The 10,792-nt window shown below is 37.5% G+C and overlaps 3 protein-coding genes across 3 annotated transcripts; all 3 read right to left on the reverse strand.

Moving 5' to 3' along the window:
• Positions 1-417: 417 nt before the first annotated feature.
• Positions 418-2,742, reverse strand: LOC103327853 (CASP-like protein 3A1). The gene is made up of 3 exons (XM_008230218.3): positions 2,317-2,742; positions 1,142-1,277; positions 418-821 (listed from the first exon to the last, which is right to left on the reverse strand). Exons 1-3 carry the CDS (start codon positions 2,586-2,588, stop codon positions 606-608), a joined length of 624 nt encoding a protein of 207 aa, XP_008228440.2. The 5' UTR covers positions 2,589-2,742; the 3' UTR covers positions 418-605.
• Positions 2,743-4,799: 2,057 nt separating this feature from the next.
• LOC103327852 (mitotic phosphoprotein N' end (MPPN) family protein) lies at positions 4,800-8,466 on the reverse strand. Its single transcript, XM_008230217.2, has 4 exons — positions 8,228-8,466; positions 7,088-7,688; positions 6,018-6,129; positions 4,800-5,469 (listed from the first exon to the last, which is right to left on the reverse strand). The coding sequence occupies exons 2-4, from the start codon at positions 7,657-7,659 to the stop codon at positions 5,161-5,163; spliced, it is 993 nt and encodes a 330-aa protein (XP_008228439.2). The 5' UTR covers positions 7,660-7,688; positions 8,228-8,466; the 3' UTR covers positions 4,800-5,160.
• A 571-nt stretch (positions 8,467-9,037) lies between these two features.
• Positions 9,038-9,802, reverse strand: LOC103327867 (uncharacterized). Its single transcript, XM_008230233.2, has 3 exons — positions 9,672-9,802; positions 9,527-9,589; positions 9,038-9,447 (listed from the first exon to the last, which is right to left on the reverse strand). The coding sequence occupies exons 1-3, from the start codon at positions 9,741-9,743 to the stop codon at positions 9,244-9,246; spliced, it is 339 nt and encodes a 112-aa protein (XP_008228455.1). The 5' UTR covers positions 9,744-9,802; the 3' UTR covers positions 9,038-9,243.
• Positions 9,803-10,792: the final 990 nt, after the last annotated feature.

The following is a 10,792-nucleotide window of genomic DNA, read 5'->3' on the forward strand; positions in this document are numbered from 1 at the left end:
ATGTGTCTAACCGTTATTTTGCGTCTCACTTCTTTATATATATCGTCATACGGTGACATTTATGCACAAAGAATGATGTGAAAATTAATATGAACAAATCAGTGAAACTTACACGCACCACATCAACAGTTTTAACATAATTTTTTACAAACTTAACGAATGAAGTTCCCGCTTCTCACATCCTTGCATATCCAAGATTTTTTTGTTTTTCATTTATAATGTGCAGGAAGAGTATTTCTCTGTTTCTTTCTTTTTCCTCATTAGAATAGGAAATCTTTCTCTTTTTTTAACTCTGTTAACTTGGGTATTGCATTGGTGACTAACATATAGGCACGTAGTTTCCACAAAAATGGCCAGTAGCCTCAGTTCTTGCCCAATACTAGCAACCATATTAGCAGAAGCATTCTAACAAGCTGATTATCAAATTGCACCATAGGCATCCATCTAGAATTCCCAGCATTTGGAACTTTACCATACCCAGCATCCAGAATTCCCAGCCTTAAAAACAGTGGGATTAATTAATTTATTTAATGTTACATAACTATCATTACAGAGTTGAAGCGCAAGAACATTAAGCAAGTGCAAAATGATGCAACTCCATCTCATCAGTTGTTTGAGAGCCAAATCACATTCTGGATAGCAGACATGGCCAGCAAGAGGCAGCTTAAGAAAGTGCAGGCTATTGAGATTGCAACATGGTCGCAGAAAATGTGCAAAGGTTTACAAAAATCAGGCAGAGACGTGTGCCGGATCCCGGTACGGTTCAGGTTGCTTACCCCGGATGCGGCTGACCCTGCGCTCATCATTGCATATGCAAATACCTGTAACAGAGATTAAAACACTAGGATCACATTCAGATTGTAGATGCTGAATTTTGAAAGGCAAATGTATAATCATTTTCTTTTCTTTCTTTTTTTCATCACAAAGCTGTTTTATCCCTAAATCTAAATCTATCGATCGCTATACTCGACTCTGTAGCTCTAGTGTTAAAGAGCATTCACCCATGTACTCGACTCAAGACCCCAAATTCGAATTCCCCTACCCTACTTCACCATAAAACCCGAGCTCTCCATTACACCATATATATGTCTCCCATGTAATTGCATTTGGCTAGAAAAGTGATAGAGGGAATGGTGACTACCTGATCCCCAGCATAAGTAAGCCATGCATGATTTCTCGAGGGAATTAATGGAGACTTCCTCAGCAGCCTAGACACATTTATTACTAGTTGCAGCAATGAGTGAGCTACCACAGCTGCTGAAACTCCCACCAGATACCTGCCCACCACAAATTCAATACATTATTCATTTACTAACTCTATACTTCGCCTTCATATCCACCCAAAATCACACTCCTACAACCCAGCTAGTATTTTGTTATATGCCGGTGGTTGTCATTTTGGTGTTTTCTTGAAACACTATGTTCGTCTATTTTATAGAATCACAATTAGATATCTTAACGTCTTATAAATTGTCTACCTTTCTGTAAATATGACTTGTGAACGAAGACTTGAAAATAAACATTACAAACATGATCCAGCATATACATTACATGCATGATCTGTTTGGTTTTACAATTTTCAGATCGATTGATTTTTTTTGTCCCATTATGAAGTTGGTTCATCCACAAAAGCATTTCATCCATTAGTTATGAATTTTCAACAAGTAAGACAAAATGTTTAAACGTGATCAAGACTAAAATATAGAATAAGAAAACGTTAGAGAAAACAAAAGAAAAAGAATAATCAGTCAGTCACGGGTCTTTATTCTGTTCATTCATATGGCATGTTGGATAGGGGGTTAGGCAGGCAGGGGGAGCCTCAAATATTAATCTATTGTCATTTTGGGAAGGGAAGCGCCAAACACAAGGGCAAATTCGTCAACGTCAAACTTCAACTGAATCAGTCAAGGGAGCATGACAAACAAACCAAGACAAAATTGGGTGGAAACCCAGTAGTAAATAAACGCGAAAGTCCAGGGGCATTTTAGTAAACCGAAAAAAGTACGTGCTAAATGCAACAAACCTCCGTCATGCTTGTTGATTGGACTCTCCGGTTGGTTAATATGAACAAAAATTTGCATATTTCATGTTTCATATGTTTTTCTCTCAATCTCTAAAATGTATGAAATATGTTACATGAAATTTTTATTTTCTCGATTTCTAAAATATATGAAACATGTTACATGAAATTTTTATTCATCGGTAAGGTAATAAAACGCATATATATGCATTAAATTAAAATTATTCTCTCTCTTCTTGTTTTCATGGGAAGGGTGTTTGAGTAATTTGGGAGGGGAGTGGAGTGGAGGTGCTTACTCGAAAGAGTCGGCGAAAGACCACTTGGAGTTAACGGGGAGCTGAAATCCGTAGATGGAGACAGTGCTCGCCTCCCTGGCTGTCACCATGAACGACAGCGCCGTCACCGAAGCCACCATGCACATCACCCTCAGGCACACCTGTGCCACGTCACCCTTCTGAAGCAAGCCACGTGCTCCGGCGTCGTTCATGGTTCCATTGATCTCTATAACCACCTTCCCGACCTCCCCCACCTCCTCTTCGACCGACGTCGTTTTTCGGCTGCTCACCATTTCTCCTCTTAATTTGATTTCCTGTGTCTTCTTCTTCTTGTAAGCTAAGAGTTTTGTGTGGGATTTGGATGTGAAGGAAATGCTGGTACAAGTTACAAAGTACGTGTGTGTGCCAAATTGCCAAGTAGAGCACTGGTTTAGTGGCTTTTTATAAACCCGGGGGGCTCTGTTCCCTGCGGTTACGTACCCTACGGTTCTTACATTTGAATACAGCCAAGAACTAATTGCAATTTGTTTACTTTCTTTTCTTTTATTGCATGGAAGTTTGAACTTAACATCTCTATCCTTTACTTCTCTAATTTCATGATTCTATGATGTTCACAATCAAAAATTGTCTTTTTCTTTTTTGAATCGGGAAAGTTAGGAATGTGGAAGATAATGAAATTTGGTATGTGCTTATTTTTAATTTTTAATTTTCTAAGTATTGAATTATGAATTTTAACGTGAAACTTACATAGTTTTTTTATTCTTTAATTTTTTGTCAACTTATGAGAAACATGAATAAGAATAATTCCAAGACGCATGCATTAGGAAAGATAAGAGAAGAGAAGTATAATTTCAACACTCATTCAATTTTCAATTATATATAAATAAAAATTATTGTAATTCATGAACAATTTATGATAAACATTCAAACATGTAGCATTATTATATAGAGCATATCTAGAGTAACCCTAGATTTTGTCCCATGAGATTATTATAAAAATAATCGCTAGCTAGCTCTCTCTCTCTCTCTCTCTCCCTCTGCCTACGTAGTTTATTGTATTTTAAATGTCCTTGCAACATTATAAATTATGGAGGTTTTTTTTGGATTGGTTAGCTTAAGTTAACTGCTGCATGAGAGGGACAGGTGGAGAGAATGTAGAGGAGAGAAGATGAGCCCCGTGAGTGTACATATTGCAATGGAAATGATGCCTTGTCTTGTTATATACGTACTTCAGCTTTCTTGGTTGGACTCTTCACAGTTCACTGCTAGCTAGCCATGACATAATGAGGACCTCTAATTTTCATCACTGGAGTCTGGAGAGCCTCATTGGGCTCTTCAATTTTTAGAGCCTTCTGGCTACTTCTCAAAACTCGTAACATAAACCATTAAGAGTGATCCGGTGGTATGTCTGCTATTTGGGTAAGGTTCTGGGGTTCGGTTGGGTTTGCTTCTCAATTCGAGTCCTAGCAATTGCAACACCTGGTGGCTAGCAGCAGGTTCAGTTCCGCGAGTGTAGATTAGTTCAGGTGCGCGCAAGCTGATCCGACACCTCATGATACTTACCCCCAAAAAAAAAAAAAAAAACTCATAACATAAAATTCCAAAGAAAAATGTTATGTTTAGGCAAAATATTATATGCAAGGGGACTCACTAAACTTGGCCTAATCCACTTTTGCGTACAAATAGAACTTCTAATCAAGAACACGGGCAAACTCCGGCCTCAATCATTATCTGGTCTCATTATCAAATGAAGATTTTGAGTTCAAGTTTCATCCACGATAATTGTTGGATTAAAAAGTGATTACGGAAGACAATAAATACCTAAACGTCAGATGGGCATAGCAAATTCGGATAGTTTGGATGAATGATGAATCACATCATTCCCTATGTGGTAGGCATCCATCACAAGTGATAAGTACTGAGATTAGCATTAAATCTTGTACTGCTGAAAGACGAAAGCTTCTCAGTTCATTCGGAGGTCATCTCTGGCTCCATTGCTCCTCAATTTGAGGTCATATTTTAAGCGATTGATAGGTGGATTGGAACGAAGATTCTAGGTTCGAGTTGAAACATTGAGGGCAGCATGGGCTATTGTGACTAGCGAAGCTCGGGCTCAAAGTTTGTTAGCTCCAAATTTATGATGTTGAGAGTTGAATTGTACCAATATTCTAACCAAGTCTATAAGAGAGAAACCTACTTGTGTGAAACGGGGATAACACTATTTTGCTATTCCCGTCAATGACGGTATGTCGCGTGTAATTACTTTTCGATTTGGCATACTGTGATTGGCCTAAGATAACAAAACAGTGTTATCCCCATTTCACACAAATTTTTCTACTATAAGTGGGAGTAGAAGTTAGAAATAGCACATGCGAAAATGGTTTTGATGGTCTGGATACGTAGAAACCTAAGACGAACCTTAGTTTAATCCTAAGACCAACCGTAGTTTGACAGCTTAAGACTGACCATAAATCGGCAGCAATCTTGCTGAACAAGTAAGCATGTACGGCCAATTTGACATAAAATTCATTCCATTTGATATCAGTCTGATACATCCTGTAGTAACCTAAAAATCGCAAATTAACAGTGCTCACACATCAAGATGCAACTTGCATGTAATAAGCAAAACCACTTATTATCATACATCAACCACTAGTGACTTGAGTTTATTAGCCTCGAAAATGTTGGAGTAAAAAATAAGTAAAGGAGATTCCAACTAATAAGGACGTAATGACCAGACAATTCCAACTAATAAATGGGGGCGTAATGACCAGACACCTCTTTCAAGTCTAAGCTTCAAATTTTTCGCAACAATTATATTTTCTCATCACAAATGCCGCAGTACCAGTTTGTTGACCAGAGCAGCTAAACTCCAAACATTAAATCCATGACTTTGGACACCATTGACTTTGTTGGGGAAGCAATTGAACCACCGGATTGTCGCGCACTGGTACTACCATTTTGAAGATAGTAAGAACGAGGGGGGGCTCTTGAAGCATTCAGTTCTGCATGTTTCATGGCTGGTTGGGGGGGCAATGTCATGAAACCCTGATTGTTGATCCTTTCATTTAATGCATGGCGTTGCATTGGATCCAGTGGCTTCACACCTATAATTAGCGCCCCATTAATCTGCATCCCGTTCTTGCTGAGAGCCTTCTGAGCATCAAAGTAATTCTGCACCACCAGAATTAAGAACAGTTAACAATTTTTACTCAAATTAACATGATATATCTTCAGTCTATCGCAGTTACATCCGTCTGATACTTCAGCCAGACTGAGCAAACGAAGAGAAAAGGAGGGAATAAAGGTAAGTCTTTGGCACACATAGACCCACGCACAAAAGACTACAAGTACAACAAACCCAGAAGAATTTTACAGACAAAAAGGCAAAAGAAAAGGGCAAAGCTCAGAAGGACTACTTAGTATCATCCCTAACTATTTTGACTCAATTTCATGGCAAACTTTACTTCAAAATATTAACCAAACAACAATGGTCTACATCAATTCACCACTACCTATGCACACAACATCGTGTTACAAATTCCCTTCCATTTCACGGCAGCATCATGCCAATAATAAACCCAAGTTTGAATGGAAGTGATGTACGGTGGTATTTATTATTATATTCAACAGACTTGAAATAATAGGAATGAAGAGAATATTAATGCTTGGTATAAGAAATTTGATTCATCAAACTTGAAATAATAGGAAAAAAGAAGAACCTGATATAAGATGTGCATCCAGTTGGCATCTCTTGGACCAGGAACATGTTTCAAAATCATGCCACATTTTTCAAACTCTCGTAAAACTAAATTCGTATCACCTGGAGAAAATCTGAAAGAAAAAAAAAGGACTATTAGAGGCTATACGGATAACTGAATAAAAACTACATTTTAATTACTCAAGAAGATAGACAAGCAAGCCAAATTATAAATATAACTTCAAAGGGTCTAAGCTTAAGTGAGATCAAATAAGCTTCAATAAGTAGACTATAGAACTTTTGCCCTACAACGTTGAAAACCACCATGAGATATTAAAGAAAAAAAGAAGTTTTGAGAGTTCCCTATATAAGTTTTAGAGTGCATAACGAAATAATACCAGTTCTCTAAACTGTGAGCTAGAAGCTCGGTATGGCAATTTATATAAATTAGTTCAAAATTTATAAAATACCAATCACCATCATATAAAATATATTACATAATCAGATTGTCTTACTTCTAAATGTTTAATTACCGAACAAGATCCCCCCTTTTTATTCTGCAAGTTCAACAAATTCTATGTGGTTAAGAAGCAAAAAGGAGCAGAGGCTTGGGGAGAGGGTTGTGGTTTGTGAAATATTAAGAGTCAATTGACAAACCACTTGCTCATCAATAACCAGCTAAAAGACATTTATCACTGTAGAACACTTATTTATAACAAATATTAGAAATTTCTCAAGATTTTTGAGATTTCAGACACATTTGCAAGAAAATAGGCTCTTATGATCACTGACCACTTTAAGTTTAAAAAGTATGTCAGGGGTACATTTGATTCAAGCATATCTGAAACCTTTAATAGCTTGGAAAACAAGATATTATTTCTTTTATTTTTCTTTTTTAAACTCTTTTCTTTGCCCAACAACCACCAGGCAATAAGGCCAAAACCACACACAACACAGCAAAGATGGATTATTACGGATAAGATAATTACCAAAGGTAGACTAAAGTCGAAGGTTATACATTATATATCAGCCAAAGATGTATGAATTTATATATACCCAAGAACAAAGACAAAGGTAAGGTTAAAGAATTACCCATAAACAGTAACCCACTCTTCCTCGTTGAGGTTCCCTGCAGGCAAGGTATTCCTTTGCATCTCTGGCCTTGCAACTTCCCTTGGAGGTGGAAGAGTGATCAGAGCACCAGGCTGAACAACACCCTCAACTGGTGAATTCCTTCCCTTCTCATCTTGCTCACCACCACTCTTTGGGGATGACCACCAATTCATACTCGCTGAACCCTGTTGGCCATGCTGTCCACTTGATAGAGCATAAGAAGTGCTTGCTTCTGATCTGTTTTTTACTGGAGTCAAGGAATCACGTCCGAAACTGTGGACCGGAGTTCTAGGATCTGATTTTATTTCCGGGGATACAGGGTAATCTGGAATTCCAGATTCAGGGGAAAAGTCTGAGCGGTCTTCCAATGTGTAAAGCGGAGGAGGTGGAAGATCTGATCCCCCACCACTCTCACGCCATAGAGCAGAGACTGCAGCTGCCTGGCCTGGAGTCGAAATTTTTCCTCTCCGGGCTGAGACTGGCGAAGTTATATCTTGGAAAAACAATGACTGCCTACCCGATTTGGGAGTTCTATGTGCTGTGGTGCTCATCCTGGAAATTTTTTTAATTACTGATTCCTCTGGAAAATAAAGAATGTAAGACTTAGCCCTCCTTTTGGTTACCACATAAACAATAAAACAAGTAACTTTGTTCAGGTAAACAAAAACACACACAACCAGTTGTTGCAGAATGTTAGTCCTTAGGGACCCTGGGTTCACTTAATAATGCACTACCTAAAAAAAAATATCTACGTTCTTATTTCTTTCCTTTTCAGCAAGCAAAACACATCATCATATGAACAAGAAATACGAAGGCCAGACTTTTAACAGTAAATAAATAAATAAAAACCGGAACTTTATTTATTTACATAAGCAAAGCGAATCAAAGATATAAATTCCTCAAATGCGGTGAATAATTCAAACAAACACGATATGAAACACTCAACCACACTAAAATCGCATAGTTCACAGTTTAAACAAAACCTAGTCTATGGGTTTTCTCCGTTTGGTTTCTGAGAAACGAAGAAAGTCAATAAATTACCGAAAAAACTAAATCGACTCAGTTAGAGCACGAATGCGTAGTAAATCTAAACCACGAGCTTAGAGAGAGAGAGAGTACCTGGGAATTGGAGGCAATGAGGAGTGTGGCAGCGATTAGGGATTGAAATAGGAGGTGCTTTCTTTCTTTTTTTTTCCCTCCTAAAGAGGGTGTGTCTGTGAGAGTGACTGAGAATGCAGAGCTGCTCAAATAGGAGCCAATTTGGAACCCTAAACCCTCATCAACCAGGAATTCAAATTTTCCTCTTTGGACAATGGTCGTATTGTTTTTTTTCCAAATGACGATTTTAGCCTCGTCTCGCTTTCCCATTTGGCCTCTGGATTGCTTTTCGAAGGAGCTTTCCATTTACACCCAAAAAACAAAAAAAGGCAACTACTCATCTCATATCACCTGATTCACCTAATTTTAAATTTGTTTTAAAATAAAATTTTTGCTCAAAGTATTAGAATATGATAATTTTATTTTTTTTTAACAAAGTAAATTTTCATTAATATTTCCATTAAGTGGTGAGTCCAGAAATCTTATCTGTGGCACGGATCGGCATATTTGGATTCGCTCTTTTCTACCGGTGACAACGTATGCTTTTCTGTGAGAATCTTCGATTGTTGATTGTCCTCGGAGCTTTTCATTGTAATTTAATTTTATTTCCACATTTTATAAATTTAAATATAAAAAAACTCCAATCAACACAACAAAATATTTAGTGTATATGTATATTTTATATTTACCTTCTTTTGTCATGGGCGCCAAACTTTTAGATATGTAATGTCATTACATGCATGCACTAATGACATGAGGCATTACATTACATAAACGCCCGGCAGAACATATTGGCCTAATAACGACACTCAAATTGCTATGAAGAGCCAAGATTTACATCCAAATTTCTTTGTGCATTCTTTTGGCAATAGTACTAAATATTTTATCGTTGGAAAATGTGATGCTTGATCAGACTAGTTAACCATATGTTTTAGATATTAACAAAAACTTATATTTATTTTACATATATAATATTCTCATATCGTACAATCTAATAACATGACATGTGAGATTATGAATCAAAACAACAAGAAGTTTCAAAATGGGGCTGACAACGGTTCGGTAAGCCTTCCTTGATCGGGGGATTCAATATTGACAGTAGGGCACAAGCACTGGCAAGGGGGCGTTTCAAGAATTTGAGCCTCCTCCTCCTTCCACTCCACAACCTTACTCTGCAGTTGCTCACCCTCTTCAGCAACCATATGCACCATCTCTTTCATTGAGCCAACGGGTCTCAGTCCCTGCACACAAATTTAGATTAGCTAGTGGCCGGCGCATGAAATTTCATTATGTATTCAAATGCATATGTTAAAAACACACCTGAATGAATACAGCTGAGGCTTCTTCTGGTTCCATTTTCTCAACCACATCAGCAGCCAGTTCCTGCAGATATGAGAAACAAGGAGATCAGAAGAAGTTCAAACCCTAATCCAAATAATATACTGCAGATACATTAAATATATACCCTCGCATGGTTGAGTTGTCCTTCACTCAAAGTCCTAGGCTCCAACTCAATAGAACAACAAACTTTAGCCATGAAAAACAATCTATCAAGAAAAGCAATCCAATTGGGTAGAAGTTGCAGGCCATATGCCAATCAAAACCAACAGTTTTAGTGCTACTATCGCTGTTTATAAGACTAGTCTATATATATAGCATATATAAAGACCTGAGCCGATATTTTAGGCAAAGTCACGGACTGTATATAGTGACTGGTAGAAATTTTTGTAGAGCAAAGAAGCTTGTTACATCCCGTGGGCTTATGTGATAGAAATTGATGGCCTATTTTGTATGGTGGGTAATATATTAACGTAGGGTTGTGATTGAGTTGACATTTTGGTGGAGGTGTTTTTGTGTGAGCTGTAAATTTGGTGAAACAACTGTAACGAGGGATCAGTAGCATATTGGTTAACCCTTTGGTCTGGTAAGAGGTGAAAAGATGCATGATATAGGGTTTGCTCGATTTGATTTGATTTTGATGGATTTCTTAAAAAGGGTACACTTTCTGGGGTTCAATATTATTGAGTCTCGACTCTCACTAACATTTGAGTGAGGATTGATCAATAGTATGTGCATCGTCGTTCACACACATGCATATTGGCGATCAGATACAAAACTAAAATTAATTTCACACAGTTTTAAAGAAAATGATGAAGAGAAAAACTTACATGTAACGAGTGTATATACACCATTCATCTCACAATAAGTGGTCACATAATTAGTATGTCAAGATGTTAAAGATTATACACACTCGTTGTATGTAAGCCCAAATCCCCAAAAGGCCAAGCCCAAGAAAAGGCTTGAATAGGCCCAAACACCAGACTCATAATAGAATGACTTGGTTTCAGAAATTTGCATTTGGTGCCAAAATTGCCAAACCTTTTGTTTAATTAGATCAGAATTAAAAGAGGAAACCCCAATTTTAATTAAGTGGCAAGACCATTAACATGGTAATCATGTTGACCAACCAATGCAGTCAAACATTACAACAAGGTTAACAAGAATAATAAACAAACAAGTCTAGGAGGAGCCTAGGAGAGGAACTGAAGCCTACTAAAGATAGCCAACTGGTATTTCTGCATAGCC

Source organism: Prunus mume, linkage group LG4, assembly GCF_029339155.1.
Source record: "Prunus mume cultivar Tortuosa linkage group LG4, ASM2933915v1, whole genome shotgun sequence".
Lineage (NCBI taxonomy): Eukaryota > Viridiplantae > Streptophyta > Magnoliopsida > Rosales > Rosaceae > Prunus > Prunus mume.